The sequence below is a fragment of the Salmo trutta genome, chromosome 7 (assembly GCF_901001165.1).
Source record: "Salmo trutta chromosome 7, fSalTru1.1, whole genome shotgun sequence".
Taxonomy (NCBI): Eukaryota; Metazoa; Chordata; class Actinopteri; order Salmoniformes; family Salmonidae; genus Salmo; species Salmo trutta.
This window is the reverse complement of record NC_042963.1, coordinates 40,881,030-40,900,450: the sequence shown is the minus strand read 5'-3', so window position 1 is coordinate 40,900,450 and position 19,421 is coordinate 40,881,030. Positions and strand designations below refer to the sequence as shown.

Sequence of the window (19,421 nt, the reverse complement as noted above, 5' to 3'; positions counted from 1 at the left end):
TAGACTAAGCATATTTAATTTAAAAAGAACTAAACAAAAAAAACTACAAAGCAGCTTTGATGATTAGTGCACAAGCAAACTAAGCTAAAACTTTGATGATTAGCACAATGAAGCCAACTGAGCTAAGCTGAAGCGATAGCCTTTGTCTATCAAAGCAGGGGATGTTAGCTAGCTAGTAACTAGCTATGATAGCACGGTTAGCTGGAGAGGGGAGACCGCCTAGTAGGCAGGGACTACTACAGCGTCAGACCAGCTAGCCATACCTGCTCCCCTCTGTTGGGTAGGGTCTGACACTTAAACTTCTCCTTATAGCCAAAGCTGAGCTGCTCCTGCTGTTGGGTTTGTTTCTGAGACAACATGGCAGGGGTGAGAGAGGGAGAGGGATGGGGAGAAGGAGAGGGATACGCCACATGAGAGAACATGACATCACGTCACTCACTGTCTGGGACGAACAGCACCCACACACATCTTCTTATTCTGACACCACACACACGGAACTACTGGTTTCATCACTCCACAGAAAATAAAGCATGCTATGTCTAGGATCGATAACAGTTAACAATCTGGACACAAAGCAGCTTTCCCCATGTATACTACTGTAAAACACAGCAGAGAGACGGTTGGTTAGGGACATCCAGGGGTTAGACAAGGGTCTAGGGGAGGGAGGTGAAGTGTCCACTCTTTACCTGTCTCCATGCAGGGACCAGAGCTAGGCGGACAGACTCCCTGGGGGGGTCCAGTGGGGCAGGAGGCTGGGGAGGGGGCTGCGCCACAAGGAGATCCAGATTGGGCAGAGAATCCCCCTTTGACCAGTGGAAGATGAGTGACAGTCAAAGTGGCCAATAAGAGACCAGGACACAGTGAGCGCAACCAACCATGAGTCAAGGTCATGATCCATGATTGGTGGAGAGGAGAGGAAGAAGAGAAAAATAGAGAGGGAAGTGAATCATCAGAAGACAGAGTTATGCTGATTGGAAAACAAACTGGGAGCAAAAACCAAAAGTAAATTGTGTGTGTCATAAGAATAGCATGCTGTGTAATGTAATGTGACTATAAATGTTGGATGTTCATTTGATCACTCTTTTGTTGCTGAGAATTTTCAAGCAAAGCAGGAAGTGCAAACTTGTAGTGTATTTAAGTTTTAAAAAGGCTTCTAAAGTTTGTAATTTCCACTTTTAAATTTCAGACCGTAATGAAAAATGTTATCAACCCCTGCAAACATGTCCATTAATTATAAGTCACATTTCCTGTTGCAGCAAACTGGCTCAAATTAAGATCCTACGTCTGGACAATATGACATGCATTATTATTGTACAAACTGGAACTATCTTAGGCTTGTAATTTACTATAGACTTAAGAAAAATAATATGGACACTGTGGCAAAGACATTATCAGCATTTCATGCAAAGAGTGAAGGGTCAAAGAAGGAGTGAAAAGGTGAAGCCCCGTGGTTTGAAACACGCACACAGACACACTCCACTTTCAGCCATTCTGGTGCAACACACAGTCCCAATTCAACACAGCAGCAGCAGAATCAAATTGAATATTACCACCAGTGGGACTCAACATAAGTAGGGCTTAGCGCCTATAAACCAACTTGTACTGTACAGCCTCTTTGATGGGCCATTTGTAGCTGGTTATTATACCATTAGAAAAGAAGACGACTCAACATTGATTTACCAATCATATTTCAGATTGTACAAATCTGTGACCAAGACAGAAACGCTTCTAGCATTCTGCTCAAAGCTCTTGACCTGAGGCAGGCTACTTCTAACGTGTCATCAATTCAATTTACATCAACCGAGTCTTTTGTGTATCAAAGATTGTATCAGATTTTACAATAGCAACACACACATCCTGAGCAGGAATTTTAGATTTGGCACCACTTGGCAATGCTGCCTGTGAGTTGTCTTTCTATGTCAACAATAGTAGCTTGTGTTCCACTAGCCCACAGAGCCCCCCCACTGCTCCAGGCCTGCAGTATTGCCTCTCAGGGTGACTGTCCCAGGATCAGGTCTTGGGTTGGGTCTGTAAACCCATTTCTCCCCATAGTCCCAGAGGAGCCAGACAGTCACCACTATCATCCTACCTACTGTAAGTCGCCAGGCCCGGGCCACATCAATACTAGCATTCTGGGCCCATATTCACAAAGCGTCTCAGCGTAGGAGTGCTGATGTAAGATCAATGCCAGGATAGTGGGTTCGAATCCTAGGACCACCTACACTTAAATAATCTATCCACACATGACTAAGTTGCTTTGGATAAAATTGTCTGCTAAATGGAGTTTTAATTATGCATTTTATTTAATCATTCATTATGATCTAAAAAGGAAAACTAATCCTAGAGCAGCACTCCTACTCTGAAGCTTTATGAATACAGGCCCTGGAGTTCAACACATTAATACAGTAGTACAGTGTTGCTACACACTCAGCATCACGAGACTTGGAGTCATGTTAGACGCCATGAGATGAAATAGATCTACATCTAAGTTCTGCATATTTACTCTGTCTAGACAAACAAAGCTATCTTCATGTCATTATCATCCAGGAAAGCTAAATCTCAAGCAACAGTTCTCATGTTTAAAACAGTTTACTCCGTATCTAGTCTCTTCCCCCATCCGGGCAAGCAAGACTACTCCTTCTCCCATCGTTAACACCACCCAGACATGATGAGTCTCTCCGTACCTGTCGTTTGAGGCCCTTGGACTCTGCAGGAGCATTCTCCTCAAACTTGGCGAGGAGCTGGGTGGCCATGGACTTGACTTTGTTATGGTTCCCTACAGCTGCTGTCTCTTCCTTCATCTTCCTCTCCGTTAGAGCAGTACTGTTGGACGGCCTGTCATCATGGTTACCCCTCAAAACCTCCTCCTGTTACAAACACATGGACAGTACGAAACCAGAGAATGAGTTTAACCTGAGAGACGTTTCTATCCGTCTGCAAAGCAGAGTTCAACGTCTGAATTATATTTGTAACCCTTGAAAGTTTTACGCACTTCTTCAGAATGGCCAGCCTGGCTAGTCTTCCTCCTCTTCCCCAAACCATCCACATCCTTCTCCTTCTTGTCCTGTTGATCACATAATCACATGTCAGTGGTTATTTCGGGCAGACAGCTATTGACTCCTACAGTAGCATTATAAGATGATGATATACACAGCAGTAACACAGTAAAACACAGTGCTAAAGGGAATGGGACTGCTGAGCTGACAATGATGCATTGGAGGACCTTGGGGTTGCGTTTGCGGGATATGGCGATGCTCTGGCCCAGCTTGCTAAGGAAGGAGATGGGAGACTTAGTGCTGTTGATCAACGCAGCCTTCTCCTCAGGGCTCATGTTCTGGTTATCTGGAAATATAAAATATACAAAATGTAAGGCGTTACACTAGGGTCATGAAAATTACAAGCATTTCCCATTGGACGAGTTCAGGTAGTCCCTCCCTGTTTCTGGTCTGTTTGGTGCATAATATATATTACTGATCACTCAGTGTGTATAACATTTCAACCAATCTTCAACACTCCCCCACCCCCCAAATAAAAAACATATTCATATAACTAACCAGAGGTGAGCATTTCTCACCTCCGGCCCCAGGGGGAACTGTGTCCTTGAACATCTCGTAGAACTGGCTGAGGTACATGACCATGGAGAGCTTGTCGGGCTCTGACACCTGGGACATCTCCTTGCCCGTCATGCAGGGCGAGATTCCAAACTCCCGCTCGGCCACGTCGAAGCCCAACTGGTTGTTTTTCTGTTGGTCCCGTTCGTCCAGGGAGTCAAAGTCACTGTGGGGCAGAGAAAGACAATGTCTGGGAGTCAAAATCACAGTAGGGCAGAGAGAGACAGAATGTCTGGGAGTCAAAATGGGAGTCAAAGTCACCGTGGGCAGAGAGAGACAGAATGTCTGGGAGTCAAAACAACCAGTAACACTGAATGTTAACATCACTTGGCTTTCCAAATAAACATGACAAGCACATTAAGCAGGTTCTAATGCAGTGGATGCAGAGGTTGAGCACACCGCCCCTTTCCTTGTACGGTTAGTGTTGCAGCATCAGCACCATGCTATTAGCAGTGCGGGAAGTCAGTGAAATACATTTTCTATATTTTCTATTTCCAGGTAAGGCATTACACCAGGGTCGTATCCATTAAGGTTTTGCAATGGAAAATAGGGATACCTTGAGGGATACCTTCTTGAGCACAAACTTATTTAAGAACTCCAATCTGGCTTTAGAACAGCTCATTCCACTGATACTTGCCTTATCCACCTTTTTGACCACAGTATAAGAATATTTTGAAGATAAATACACAACGCAGAGACAGAGGACAAGAGGTCAATAGAGTACGAGAGGATAAGAGGACGAAAAGTCAATAACGATCAACGGAAATAGTGTTTTTTGGGAGGAATGTGTCTATACAGTGAGCCTGAAATAGAAGGGGAACTATACAGGTATGGTCATGTTAGACTTGCAAAAGTTTTTGACACTGTGGACCATGATATTCTCCTGATGAAACTGAAATGTTTGGGTGTAAATGATGTAACAGTGAATTGGTTTAGGTCTTATCTGACGAACAGAACACAAGTATGTAATGTTGGTGATGTTCTGTCAGAGGCCAAAGAAATATCCTGTGGAGTACTGCAGGGATACATTTTAGGCCCCTCTTATATACAGGTTAATGATATGCTAGATACACTAAAGAGCAAACTCCTGCTTTATGCTGATGCCACAGCCATACTGGTATCAGGGAAGGATACAGTTTACACAGCCAGAAGAAGACTGGCCACCCCTCATAGCCTGGTTCCTCTCTAGGTTTCTTCCGTGGTTCTGGCCTTTCTAGGGAGTTTTTCCTAGCCACCGTGCTTCTACATCTGCATCGCTTGCTGTTTTAGGCTGGGTTTCTGTACAGCACTTTGAGATATCAGCTGATGTAAGAAGGGCTTTACAAATAAATTTGACATAGAGGAGACCCTGAGTAAGTAATTGCATTTTGTTAGAGATTGGTTGACTGACAAATTGTCACTACATTTGGTAAAAACTGAATCAATTTTGTTTAGAACAAAACGTAGATTGCTTAGGTTTGACAAGATAAAAGGTAAACTGTGCAGGCAAGGAGATTGAATCTAAAACAAGTGTAATTTATCTTTGTGTGTCCCTAGATCAATCCCTTTCTAGAGACCTGATTGCTGCTAAAGTTCTTTCTAAAATGGCAAACAAATTGATATTTTAATATAGTAACACTAGATATTTTAACATCAAAGTTAAGAAACTGCTTGTCTCAGCCTTGATTCAGTGTAATTTTGAGTATGCCTGCTCTGCTTGGTATAATGGGCTATCAAAAAAGATGAAAAAGAGAATAAAGGTCGTGCAAAATAATGTTCATGTTATCAGGTATATGCTAAATGTCCCCCGTAGGGCCCACGGAGGGGTACAGTTCCGGGAGGTGGGCTGGTTGCCTTTGGAGTCCAGGGTGGACCAACTATAATCATATGTATGACACCTTAAATGATCGTGCCCCAGGTTATATGAAAAACAACATTGATATGGTCTTTAACCAACACAGTTACAATACCAGAGCTACAGTAGTGTTATGTCTTGTAAAATCCCAAGAGTAAACAGTACTGCGAGGAGCATGTTTTTCCATACAGGCATGTGTCTATGGAATAGCCTCCCCTTGGAGATCAAGCAAAGAAAAAGTAGAAATGGCTTTAAAAAGCCGGCAAAGGTTTTCATTTGGACAAAGTTGTCTAAGTAAGAGAAACCACTCCACTACCCCTTGTGCCCCTTACCGCAGGTCAAGTGTATTTATTTGAATGATACTGTAGGTATGATGTGCAATGAATACATTGTTTTAATGTGAAATTAATACGGTTGATTTTTAAGGTTAGGGAGAAGTGCAGTGAATAGTGCTACTTTTTAGGATGTCAATATAAATTCATGTATTTATGATTGTAACTTTGTCTCGCCTTTTAATCATTATATGTATTTTTTATTTTTTTTATTTTACCATCGAAGACCACTTTGGAAACCAGCGTTTTAATGAATAATTCCAAGTGATATCATCTGGTTCCACATTGTACATTTTGTTTTATATGTCTGTTACCCAAAATAAATTCAATTCAAATGTGAACTAATGAGAGCTCTGTGCACTGCACTTAATGCATATTTCCCATCCATGCAGCCTTTTCACACACACCCCTGCCCCAGTCATCTGGACAATGAAAGGCAACAGGGCAGACGAGAACTACTTGGTAAACGTCAGTCAGGATTATAATGCTAATCGCTGTGTAGCCAGCAGAGGGCAACAACTTAATCCCTCCCCTCGTTAGGCAATGTGTGTGTCTCTGCTGTGTGTGTCGTCTCTGCCTGGGGGTGTGTGTGTGTGTGTGTGTGTGTGTGTGTGTGTGTGTGTGTGTGTGTGTGTGTGTGTGTGTGTGTGGTACCATACATAATTTTCCCTGAAGCGACAGGCAATTTGACTCTGAGCTTTTACCTAATTTAGTAAAAAGCCAAGACCTTGACAGCAAGTGCCAGGAGATAAATAACACATACTACAAACAAAGTGGTAAAAGCAGTCACAGCAGTCAGGCCATTCCAGGCAATGACATTTTTAACCCCTTTTTTTGCTGACAGTAAGGGCCATGTTAATGCCAGTATGTAAGGACGTGACAAAGATCTAAACAGTGTGCATATTGACTAGCCTGATGAATATTTACTGGCCTAATTCATATTTACTAGCCTAATTACGTGATGGAGCAATCATGTGTGCAGGTCCTACTTCATTCCTATGCTTATAATAATAATAATAATAATAATAGGAACTTATACAGTGCTTTTCAAGGACCCAGAGTTGCTTTACAAGTAAACCTCACCTGTAAACATTTCTATAGGAGAAATCCAGATATACAGTGCCAGTCAAGTTTGGACACACCTACTCATTCCAGGGTTTTTCTTTATTTTTACTATTTTCTACATTATAGTGAAGACATCAAAACAATCAAATAACACATATCCAATCATGAAGTAACCAAAAAAAAAAGTGTTAAATCAAAATATATTTTATATTTGAGATTCTTCAAAGTAGCCACCTTTTGCTTTGATGACAGTTTTGCACACTCTTGGCATTCTCTCAACCAGCTTCATGAGGTAGTCACCTGGAATGCATTTCAATTAACAGGTGTGCATTGTTAAAAGTTAATTGTGTAATTTGAGCCAATCAGTTGTGTTATGAGAAGATAGGGCGATCTTCTGTATACCACCCCTATTTGGTAAAAGACCACATCCATATTATGGCAAGAACAGCTCAAATACGCAAAGAGAAATGACAGTCCATCATTACTTTAAGATATGAAGGTCAGTGAATCTGGAAAATTTCAAGAACTTTGAAAGTTTCTTCATGTGCAATCGCAAAAACCATCAAGCGCTATGATGAAACTGGCTCTAATGAGGACCGACTAAGGAAAGGATGACCCAGAGTTACCTTTGCAGCAGAGGATAAATTCATTAGAATTAACTGCACCTCAGATTGCAGCCCAAATAAATGCTTCACAGTTCAAGTAACAGACATCTCAACATCAACTGTTCAGAGGAGACTGCGTGAATCAGGCCTTCATGGTCAAACTGCTGCAAAGAAACCACTACTAAAGAACACCAATAAGAAGAAGAGACTTGCTTGGGCCAAGAAACACGAGCTATTGATATTAGACCGGCGGAAATCTGTCCTTTTGTCTGATGAGTCCAAATGAGATATTTTTGGTTCCAACCGCCGTGTCTTTTTGAGACGCAGAGTAGGTGAACGGATGATCTCTGCATGTGTAGTTCCAACCATGAAGCATGGAGGAGGAGTTGTGATGGTGTGGGGGTGCTTTACTGGTGACACTATGTGTGATTTATCTAGAATTCAAGCCACACTTAAGCAGCATGGCTACCACAGCATTCTGCAGCAATACACCATCCCATCTGGTTTGCTCTTAGCGGGACTATCATTTGTTTTCAACAGGACAATGACCTAACAAACCTCCAGGCTGTGTAAGGACTATTTGTCCAAGAAGGAGAGTGATGGAGTGCTGCATCAGATGACCTGCCTCCACAATCACATGACCTCAAACCAACTGAGATGGAGTTGGAAGGAAAAGCTATCATCAAGGCAGAAGGGTGACTACTTTGAAGTATCTAAATTATAAAAAAAGATTTACATTTGATTAACACCTTTTTGGTTACTACATGATTCCATATGCGTTATTTCATAGTTGAATGTTCTCACTATTATTCTACAACGTAGAAAATAGTAAAAATTAAGAAAAAACCTTGAATGAGTAGGTGTCCAAACTTTTTACTGGTACTGTATACTGGACAAAAATATAAATGCAACATGCAACAATTTCAGAGATTTTACTGAGCTACAGTACATAAAAGGAAATCAGTCAATTGAAATAAATAAAAAAGGCCCTAATCTATGGATTTCAGATGACTGGGCAGGGGTGCAGCCATGGTTGAGCTTTGGAGGGCATAGGCCAACCCGCTTGGCAGCCAGGCCCACCCCCTTAGGAGCCAGCCCTGGCCAATCAGAATGAGTTTTTCCCCCAAAAAGGGCTTTATTACAGACAGAAATACTCCTTAGCGCCTCCTTAGTTGTGTTGCAGACTCTGGGACAGGTGTAGTACAGGTGTATATACACTTAGATTGCACACAGGTGGACGTAACTAGTTATGTGACTTCTGAAGGTAATTGGTTGCACCAGATCTTATTTAAGGGCTTCATAGCAAAGGGGGTGAATACATATGCACCCACCACTTTTTTTTCTTTTTTCTTTTTTTTTTTACAATTTCTTTTTTTTTTCACTTCACCAATTTGGACTATATTGTGTATGTCTAATAAATAAAATCCAAATAAAAATCAATTTAAATTACAGGTTATAATGTAACAAAATAGGAAAAATGCCAAGGGGGATGAATACTTTTGCAAGGCACTGTATGTAAATGTGATATTGTTTTGCTTTGTCATTATTGAGTATTGTGAATAAGGCTGTAACGTCTGAATTCTGAGTTCTTTCCGAATGCACTGTATATATGACTCACATGAGGTCAGGTCTGTAGCGGTGGATGAGGGAACACAGGGCCATGCCACTCTTCCAGGACATGGTGAGGTCGGTCACACTGACTTTCCTGTAGCCCTCCGTCTGTCTCTGACACCAGTTCAGCAGCTTGCTGGAGCGAGCGATGGACTCTGGGAAAGGAAAAGCAGTCAGTGACTAGAGGATAATAACATGTTTGGGACCAGGGCTTAGGGTGTTTTAGACCAAACAGTCAGAAGTTTTGCTCTTTGGAGTGTTCATACAGTCATTGAACACTGGTCACTTCAATAATGTTTATATACCGTTTTACCTACTTTATATATGTATATACACAGTATTCTAGTCATGGCTCATCCTATATAACTAGTGCTGTGCACAAATATTCTATTCATATACCATCTTTACACACCATTATTTACAGTACCAGTTTGGACACACGTACTCATTCAAAGGTTTTTATAAATGTTTTACTATTTTCTACATTGTAGAATAATAGTGAAGACATTAAAAACTGTGAAATAACACATATGGAATCATGTAGTAAAAAAAACAAATAAACATTAAATATATTTTACATTTGAGATTCTTCAAATGACATTTTTTACACTTCTTTGGTTACTACATGATTCCATACGTGTTATTTCATAGTTTTAATGTCTTCACTATTATTCTACAATGTAGAAAAAAGTAAAAATAAAGAAAAAGCCTGGAATGAGTAGGTGTCCAAACTTCCGACTGGTATATACAGTTGAAGTCGGAAGTTTACATACACCTTAACCAAATATATTTAAAAACTCAATTTTTCACAATTCCTGACATTTAATCCCAGTAAAAATTCCCTGTCATAGGTCAGTAAGGAACACCACTTTATTTTAAGAAATGTGAAATGTCAGAATAATAGTAGAGAGAATGATTTCAGCTTTTATTTCCTTCATCACATTCCCATTGGGTCAGAAGTTTACATGCACTCAATTAGTATTTGGTAGCATTGCCTTTAAATTGTTTGTCTTGAATCAAACGTTTCGGGAAGTATCCACAAGCTTCCCACAATAAGTTGGGTGAATTTTGGCCCATTTCTCCTGACAGAGCTGGTGTAACTGAGCCAGGTTTGTAGGCCTCCTTGCGCGCACACGCTTTTTCAGTTCTGCCAACAAATTTTCAAAAGGATTGAGGTCAGAGCTTTGTGATGGCCACTACAATACCTTGACTTTGTTGTCCTTAAGCCATTTTGCCACAACTTTGGAAGAAAGCTTGGGGTCATTGTCCGGAGGAAGACCGAGAACGACGGAGGAAGACCCATTTGCGACCAAGCTTTAACTTCCTGACTGATGTCTTGAGATGTTGCTTCAATATATCCACATAATTTTCCTACCACATGATGCCATCTATTTTATGAAGTGCACCAGTCCCTCCTGCAGCAAAGCACCCCCACAACATGATGCTGCCACCCCCGTGCTTCACGGTTGGGGTGGTGTTCTTCAGCTTGCAAGCCTCCCCCTTTTTCCTCCAAACATAACGATGGTCATTATGGCCAAACAGTTCTATTGTTGTTTCATCAGACCAGAGTACATTTCTCCAAAAAGTACAATCTTTGTCCCCATGTGCAGTTGCAAACCGTAGTCTGGCTTTTTTATGGCGGTTTTGGAGCAGTGGCTTCTTCCTTGCTGAACGGCCTTTCAGGTTATGTCGATATAGAACTCGTTTTACTGTGGATGTAGATAATTTTGTACCCGTTTCCTCCAGCATCTTCACAAGGTCCTTTGCTGTTGTTCTGAGATTGATTTGTACTTTTCGCACCAAAGTACGTTCATCTCTAGGAGACAGAACGCTTCTCCTTCCTGAGCGGTATGACGGCTGCGTAGTCCCATGGTGTTTATACTTGCGTACTATTGTTTGTACAGATGAACATAGTATCTTCAGGCGTTTGGAAATTGCTCCCAAGGATGAACCAGACTTGTGGAGGTCTACAATTATTTTTCTGAGGTCTTGGCTGATTTCCTTTGATTTTCCCATGATGTCAATCAGAGGCACTGAGTTTGAAGGTAGGCCTTGAAATACATCCACAGGTACACCTCCAATTGACTCAAATGATGTCAATTAGCTTATCAGAAGCTTCTAAAGCCATAATTTTCTGGAATTTTCCAAGCTATTTAAAGGCACAGTCAACTTAGTGTATGTAAACTTCTGACCCACTGGAATTGTGATACAATGAGTTATAAGTGAAATAATCTGTCTGTAAACAATTGTTGGAAAAATTACTTGTGTCATGCACAAAGTAGATGTCCTCACCAACTAGCCAAACTATAGTTTGTTAACAAGGAATTTGTAGGGTGGTTGAAAAACAAGTTTTAATGACTACAACCTAAGCGTATGCAAACTTCCGACTTCAACTGTATGTATGTATGTATGTATGTATGCATGTATGTATGTATGTATGTATGTATGTATGTACAGTGGGGGAAAACAGTATTTGATCCCCTGCTGATTTTGTACGTTTGCCCACTTACAAAGAAATGATCAGTCTATAATTTTAATAGTAGGTTTATTTGAACAGTGGGAGACAGAATAACAACAAAAAAATCTAGAAAAACGCATGTCAAAAATGTTATAAAATGATTTGCATTTTAATGAGGGAAATAAGTATTTGACCCCCTCTGCAAAACATGACTTAGTACTTGGTGGCAAAACCCTTGTTGGCAATCACAGAGGTCAGACGTTTCTTGTAGTGGGCCACCAGGTTTGCACACATCTCAGGAGGGATTTTGTCCCACTCCTCTTAGCAGATCTTCTCCAAGTCATTAAGGTTTCGAGGCTGACGTTTGGCAACTCGAACCTTCAGCTCCCTCCACAGATTTTCTATGGGATTAAGGTCTGGAGACTGGCTAGGCCACTCCAGGACCTTAATGTGCTTCTTCTTGAGCCACTCCTTTGTTGCCTTGGCCGTGTGTTTTGGGTCATTGTCATGCTGGAATACCCATCCACGACCCATTTTCAATGCCCTGGCTGAGGGAAGGAGGTTCTCACCCAAGATTTGACGGTACATAGCCCCGTCCTTTGATGCGGTGAAGTTGTCCTGTCCCCTTAGAACAAAAACACCCCCAAAGCATAATGTTTCCACCTCCATGTTAGACAGTGGAGATGGTGGTCTTGGGGTCATAGGCAGCATTCCTCCTCCTCCAAACACGGCGAGTTGAGTTGATGTCAAAGAGCTCCATTTTGGTCTCATCTACATTTTACATTTACATTTAAGTCATTTAGCAGACGCTCTTATCCAGAGCGACTTACAGTAGTGAATGCATACATTTCATAATTTTTTTTCTCCGTACTGGTCCCCCGTGGGAATCGAACCTGGCGTTGATTCAACACTGGCGTTGCAAACACCATGCTCTACCAACTGAGCCACAACACTTTCACCAGTTGTCCTCTGAGTCATTCAGATGTTCATTGGCAAACTTCAGACGGGCATGTATATGTATTCTTGAGCAGGGGGACCTTGCGGGCGCTGCAGGATTTCAGTCCTTCATGGTGTAGTGTGTTACCAATTTTTTTCTTGGTGACTATGGTCCCAGTTGCCTTGAGATCATTGACAAGATCCTCCAGTGTAGTTCTGGGCTGATTACTCACCGTTCTCATGATCATTGCAACTCCACGAGGGGAGATCTTGCATGGATCCCCAGGCCGAGGGATATTGACAGTTCTTTTGTGTTTCTTCCATTTGCGAATAATCGCACCAACTGTTGTCACCTTCTCACCAAGCTGCTTGGCGATGGTCTTGTAGCCCATTCCAGCCTTGTGTAGGTCTACAATCTTGTCCCTGACATCCTTGGAGTGCTCTTTGGTCTTGGCTATGGTGGAGAATTTGGAATCGGATTGATTGATTGCTTCTGTAGACAGGTGTCTTTTTTACAGGTAACAAGCTGAGGTTAGGAGCACTCCCTTTAAGAGTGTGCTCCTAATCTCAGCTCGTTACCTGTATAAAAGACACATGGGAGCAAGAAATCTTTCTGATTGAGAGGGGGTCAAATACTTATTTCCCTCATTAAAATGCAAATCAATTTATAACATTTCTGACATGCGTTTTTCTGGATATTTTTGTTGTTATTCTGGATATTTTTGTTGTTATTCTGTCTCTCACTGTTCAAATAAACCTACTATTAAAATTATAGACGGATCCTTTCTTTGTCAGTGGGCAAACGTACAAAATCAGCAGGGGATCAAATACTTTTTTCCCCCACTGTATGTATGTATGTATGTATGTATGTATGTATGTATGTATGTATGTATGTATGTATGTATGTATGTATGTATGTATGTATGTATGTATGTATGTATGTATGTATGGTACCAGTCCAAAGTTTGAGCCATTTCACCATCCCATTAATGACCAGGTTAGTGAACACAAAGTAAATAAAATAAAATCAGTCCATCCATCAAGTCACATGACATCATGGCAGTTGCTTGTTTCTACGGTTAAGGACTATTATGAAGGAATCGTCAGATGGTCATGCATTTGGACCTCAGTCATTAATGATATTACCTTGGAAATGCTTCTCAAGCAGGTAATGGTCTAGGTTGAAAGCAATTCATTGTTACATTTCGGTGATTGTAATAACGTCCAGGTCCCAAAAACAAGAGACTTTGAAAAACAGACATGAATGACAATTAAATAATATGAACTTAACTAAATAACTGAATACATTTGCTATGAAACATCGTATAGCTTATTCTAAACACTACTTACCATTTCGGGTGAGCTTGGGTGTTGACGAGGTGACTACATTCTCCATTTCGATACGCATTTCACTGTTTGAATCCCCTGTGTCAATGAGGTGTTGTACCTGACAACAAAAGAGTGGGGTGGGATTTCACATAAGACATCTTCCATAGGTCATAACTACTGCCAGGAGTTTTTGCTGAGCATGCATCCGGACTGAAAAAAACTCTGCTTCTTAGTTATGTTTTGAGCTGCTGCCCTCCAGACGGAGGTTAAGGGTCCCACTGTTCAGGAAGAATAGGAACAAGGCAAGATTCATTCCATCAGCCACCAGACTGCTGAACAGTGGGACATAGGACAGATACAGGCCAAACACACAGTCGGACAGTAGGCCGCAGAGACTTTGAATATGTAAAAATGTAGATGTGTGACTTGTGTACTAACTTTCTAGTTTTACATACCGCATGTAATAATACTACATGTGTTGTGTATTTGAAAGTCTTTTTTTTTTTTTTTACCTTTATTTAACTAGGCAAGTCAGTTAACTTCTTTGGGAACACGGGGCACTATTGAGTAGCTTGGATGAATAAGGTGCCCAGAGTAAACTGCCTGCTACTCAGGCCCAGAAGCTAAGACATGCATATTATTAGTAGATTCGGATAGAAAACACTCTGAAGTTTCTAAAACTGTTTGAATGATGTCTGAGTATAACAGAACTCATATGGCAGGCGAAAACCTGAGAAAAATCCAACCAGGAAGTGGGAAATCTGAGGTTTGTAGTTTTTCAAGTGATTGCCGATCCAATATACAGTGTAAATTTGGTCAGATTGCACTTCCTAAGGCTTCCACTAGATGTCAACAGTCTTTAGAACATTGTTTCAGGCTTCTATTGTAAAAGGGGCGTGAATAAGAGCTGTCTGAACCAGTGGTCTGGCTGAAAGCCTTTAGTTTAGTCACGCGCACGGCCATGAGCACGAGCTCCGTTCTCCGTTCTTTCATTTCTAAAGACAAAGGAATTGTCCAGTTGGAATATTATTGAAGATTTATGATAAAAACATCCTAAAGATTGATTCTATACATCGTTTGACATGTTTCTACAAACTGTAATGGAACTTTTTGACTTTTGTCTGGACTTAGTGCCTGCGCCTTGTGCATTTGAAATAGTGAACTAAACGCACAAACAAAAAGGAGGTATTTGGACATAAAGATTAACTTTATCGAACAAAACCAACATTTATTGTGGAACTGGGATTCCTGGGAGTGCATTCCGATGAAGATCATCAAAGGTAAGTGAATATTTATAACACTATTTCTGACTTTTGTTGACTCCACAACATGGCGGGTATCTGTATGGCTTGTTTTGGTGGCTGAGCACTGTACTCAGATTATCGCATGGTGTGCTTTCCCCGTAAAGCTTTTTTGAAATCTGACACAGTGGTTGCATTAAGGAGAACTTTATCTATAATCCTATGCATAACTTGTATCTTTCATCAAAGTTTATGATGAGTATTTCTGTAAATTGATGTGGCTCTGCAAAATCACTGGATGTTTTGTAGGCAAAAACTGAACATAACACGCCAATGTAAACTGAGATTTTTGGATATAAATATGAACTTTATCGAACAAAACATACATGTATTGTGTAACATGAAGTCCTATGAGTGCCATCTGATGAAGATCATCAAAGGTTAGTGATTAATTTTATCTCTATTTCTGCTTTTTGTGACTCCTCTCTCTGGCTGGAAAATGGCTGTATGTTTTTTTGTGACTAGGCACTGACCTAACATAACCGTATGGTATGCTTTCGCCGTAAAGCCTTTTTGAAATCAGACACTGTGGCTGGATTAACAAGAAGTTTATCTTTAAAATGGTGTATAATACTTGTATGTTTGAGGAATTTTAATTATGAGATTTGTTGTTTTGAATTTGGCGCCCTGTAATTTCACTGGCTGTTGTCGAGGTGGGACACGCATTCCCACATATTCCAGAGAGGCTAACCACTAGGCTACCTGCAGAATCCTGACATCACAATGAAATGGACAATAAAGTATATCGTATCGTGTGTGTGTGTGTGTGTGTGTGTGTGTGCGCGTGTGTGTGTGTGCGCATCTCTCTAGTTACTCAGACACTGGGTTTTCATTCACAAGACGATTAGGTAGTCATGACAAAGGTTAGGTAGTCAGTCCTGGCCCTACTCAAACTGGATATCATACACAGAGCATTATGGGTACTGTAGTTCATCATGTTACAATCACACCGTCCTATGATCTCAGTGTATACACTACCTGGTTGGGCCTGAGGAAGTGGAGGCTGATGTTAGGGTAGCGCGTGGTGGGATCCACACTGTAGTGGCTGAAATTTTTACTGATGTTCTCTGGCGTTGTCTGAGGCAGCAGGCGATATATGCTCTCCCTGAAAAAGAGGAGACCATGGTTACTGAATTATAGAAGGCAACAGAACAGAGGATTCAGAACATTCCATTCAGCGCTCCAGAGGCTCTTATTCCATTACAACTACAGGAGGGGCTGACATTTGAGCACTCAGAGATAAAGCACTCGGAGATAACAGTGTGTCGAGGGTGTGTGAGTGTATGAGAGAGAGAGGGATAAAGAGTATGTGTGTGAGAGTGTGAAAGTCTGACGTGCGAGTATAATGTGTGTGTTATGACGTCTGCTCCCTCACCTCTCAGCCAGCACGTCCAGAGGGGTGTTTCCCTGGGCCCAGCTCTTCACCATCCAGCCTGAGTCCATGGCTGCCAGGAAGCCCCGGGCTATACCAGTGCCCATGGGCCAGAAGGGCTAGAGAGAGGGACAAATACAGTAACATGGTGAACTCCCAAGTAAGCACACAGAGAAGAATAAAATCTACTTAAACAATACACCTTTTTAAAAAATATATATTTAAAAAAGGTGTATTGTTTAAGTAGATTCTATTATACATACATACATACATACATACATACATACATACATACATACATACATACATACATACATACATACATACATACATACATACATACATACATACATACATACATACATACCACATTTTTGTTAATGTAAAATTGTCTGTTTTAAGTAAGCAAACGTCAATCCACATGTCATCCTTGATAACTTGAATCGCTCTCTCGATTCACTGTAATTTCTCCACACACATGCTCACGCTTTACTCCCATTTGTATACACAAGACTGTGAGACACTACCTTATCCAGAGTGACTGACAGAGTATATCTTCTAAGTCAGACTGAAACACCCTCTGCCCAGTAGCCTTCCTCACCTCCAGTAGACTGTCCCCCACCAGAGTCACCAGTAGCTGGCGTCCATGGCGTTGGCGCACGAGTGCCGCATTTTCTGAGGCGTACATGCAGGTGAAGTCGAACATGGCCACGTCGGGCTGTCCGTAGTGGTTGATGGCAAAGTCCAGAGTGGGCAGCTGGTGGTTGGTGGAGAAGTCTGCGGCCTCGCGGGCGTAGGAGAGAAGAGCCTCCTGGTCCACATTAGCCCTAGACAGCAGCATCTCTGTGTCTGCATAATCCTGGAGAAGACGGAGGTTAGATGGCTCAGATGACTGGAGGACTGAGAGACACTGAGGATAACAGACTGCATGTAACATGGCCTGTCACGCAGAGAATGGAGCATGACATCCATGCAGTGGTATTTGGAAAAGGAGATATTTTACACAGGAGGTTAGCCTTGACCACCAAAGCAGTTCTTTCATTCCAAATCAAGCCAATGTCATTCTGAAGTAATATTGAATTGAATAAATATAGGGCCATTTAAATGTCTTTCATTCGTACTAGAACAATCTAAACACCACCATAGTCTATAATGCCTAACTCCCTGCTACTCTGTGTAGCGAGACGCCTATCGGTCTCCAGAATGTAGCATCAAAATCAAGGCCTGCTTTAAATGACTGTTTTGAAAGAGGGCAGTGAGAGGTACATTCTTTTCCATCCCTGGCTAGGCTGGGCCGGCACCGCCAGGCTGACTGACTTCCCTGGCTAGGCTGGGCCGGCACCGCCAGGCTGACTGACTTCCCTGGCTAGGCTGGGCCGGCACCGCCAGGCTGACTGACTTCCCTGGCTAGGCTGGGCCGGCACCGCCAGGCTGACTGACTTCCCTGGCTAGGCTGGGCCGGCACCGCCAGGCTGACTGACTTCCCTGGCTAGGCTGGGCCGGCACCGCCAGGCTGACTGACTTCCTTAACTAGGCTGGGTCGGCACCGCCAGGCTGACTGACTGGTGAGATGGATGGGTGGGGAGGGGTAGACAGAGTATCTGAGAGGGTGTTGTTCTCTGATTCATGGTGCTGGGTGGAAGTGTGGACCCGACCCAGCACTCTCCTGCCTGTCTGCCTGCCTGCCTGCCAACCTCCCCTTTCCCTGGGGCAGGATGGAGCATTAAAAAGAGACTAGGGAGTGATTTCCATTGCTATAAAAGGACCTCGCTTGGAAGTAAGTAATCTTGTAGAAAAGAGAGTGTGAGCAGCAAAGGGTCTGTCCACCCACACCCCCATTGCAACACACACACACACACAGCTCATTAGGGATTATGCAAACTTGGCAGGTGTGGAGACGGCGACCCCGTGTGAAAACAGTGAAGTCTGAAACACAGGACATTGTGTGTCCACTCTCACGTCCTCCCTCAGCCTACAGCCTGGCCCAACTCATCAGGGTCATATTCATTAGTGCACACTTGTAGCAAAACTTTTACAACTGAAATTGTTTCAGTCCATTTTCTTCCCTTTGATGGCTAATGACTACGACCCAGCACAAGACCTACAGGGCCCTGTTCAGCCCTTCAACTGTATTGCCCTGATTATGACTGCTGATGAAAACTCAGTAGGTGCTAATTAAAAAATCCAATCCAATTATCAAAAGGGTAACACTTCCCAACTACTTGAATGACTTGGTAACAATTTTGATTTGCAAAACATTACCAAACACCCCCCCCTCCCTCCCCACACGGTTTTCATCTCAAAGTGAGATAGAAATGCAGTGGCAACCATTACTGGAACATGAAAGCTGAACTTCTAAGAGATGTCCTAATGTCCTAAAAGCTTGTGACTGATTTCCTGTGGAAAGTGCCCAGTCTAGTCAAAGGAAACAGCAGTGTTCTGAAGGGAAGTGTTGGGAGTGGGACACAAACTCATTAAATGTGGTTGAGCTGGTGATTTGTTCCTGGCACAGTTTTGGCTTGGTCCTTAGGCAGGGAGCAGGCACACAGAGGGATAAAGTGTGTGTGTGTGTGTGTACGAGAGAGACAGCTCCAGATGTGTCTCTCTCCCCCTCTGCGACCGCCCCTTTGATCACTCACATGCAGAATGACTCCCTTCTCCAGCAGGCTCTGCTTCTTGGCAGTCATGACAAAGTAGTGCGTGTCATCCTTGTAGTAGACAATGTTTTCGAGGTCAATTCCTACAGAGTCAATAGAAAGAGAGAGTTCTGTTATTTACTTTTGGAAAAACCAAGGTTGTTTCTATGGCTGTAGCTGCTCCTATGGCTCCTCTATTGGTTGTCTTTGTTAGGGGATTGAGGACAACGTCGGCGATTACACAACCCAGGAGACAAAACTAAAGGCCCATATAGACGGGGATAGCTCAGCGCCAAGCTCTCATGGCATGGGATCAAAATGTTTCATTGAG

The 19,421-nt window shown here is 42.2% G+C and overlaps 1 protein-coding gene across 21 annotated transcripts in view; it reads right to left on the bottom strand.

Annotated features, from left to right (window-relative positions):
* Positions 1-19,421, bottom strand: part of LOC115197409 (protein-methionine sulfoxide oxidase mical3a) — a 188,464-nt gene that overhangs the window by 70,646 nt on the left and 98,397 nt on the right. For 18 of the 21 annotated variants that reach the window (XM_029758901.1, XM_029758896.1, XM_029758897.1 and 15 more), the window contains 12 exons: positions 19,094-19,194; positions 17,056-17,313; positions 16,458-16,573; positions 16,061-16,187; positions 13,803-13,899; positions 9,066-9,213; positions 3,575-3,777; positions 3,224-3,342; positions 2,993-3,064; positions 2,685-2,867; positions 687-803; positions 264-347 (listed from right to left, as the gene is read on the bottom strand). In XM_029758901.1, coding sequence (XP_029614761.1) covers positions 264-347; positions 687-803; positions 2,685-2,867; positions 2,993-3,064; positions 3,224-3,342; positions 3,575-3,777; positions 9,066-9,213; positions 13,803-13,899; positions 16,061-16,187; positions 16,458-16,573; positions 17,056-17,313; positions 19,094-19,194 — 1,625 coding nt within the window. The remainder of the gene's footprint in view (positions 1-263; positions 348-686; positions 804-2,684; positions 2,868-2,992; positions 3,065-3,223; positions 3,343-3,574; positions 3,778-9,065; positions 9,214-13,802; positions 13,900-16,060; positions 16,188-16,457; positions 16,574-17,055; positions 17,314-19,093; positions 19,195-19,421) is intronic. The other 3 variants (XM_029758900.1, XM_029758902.1, XM_029758899.1) reach the window with 2 other exon arrangements.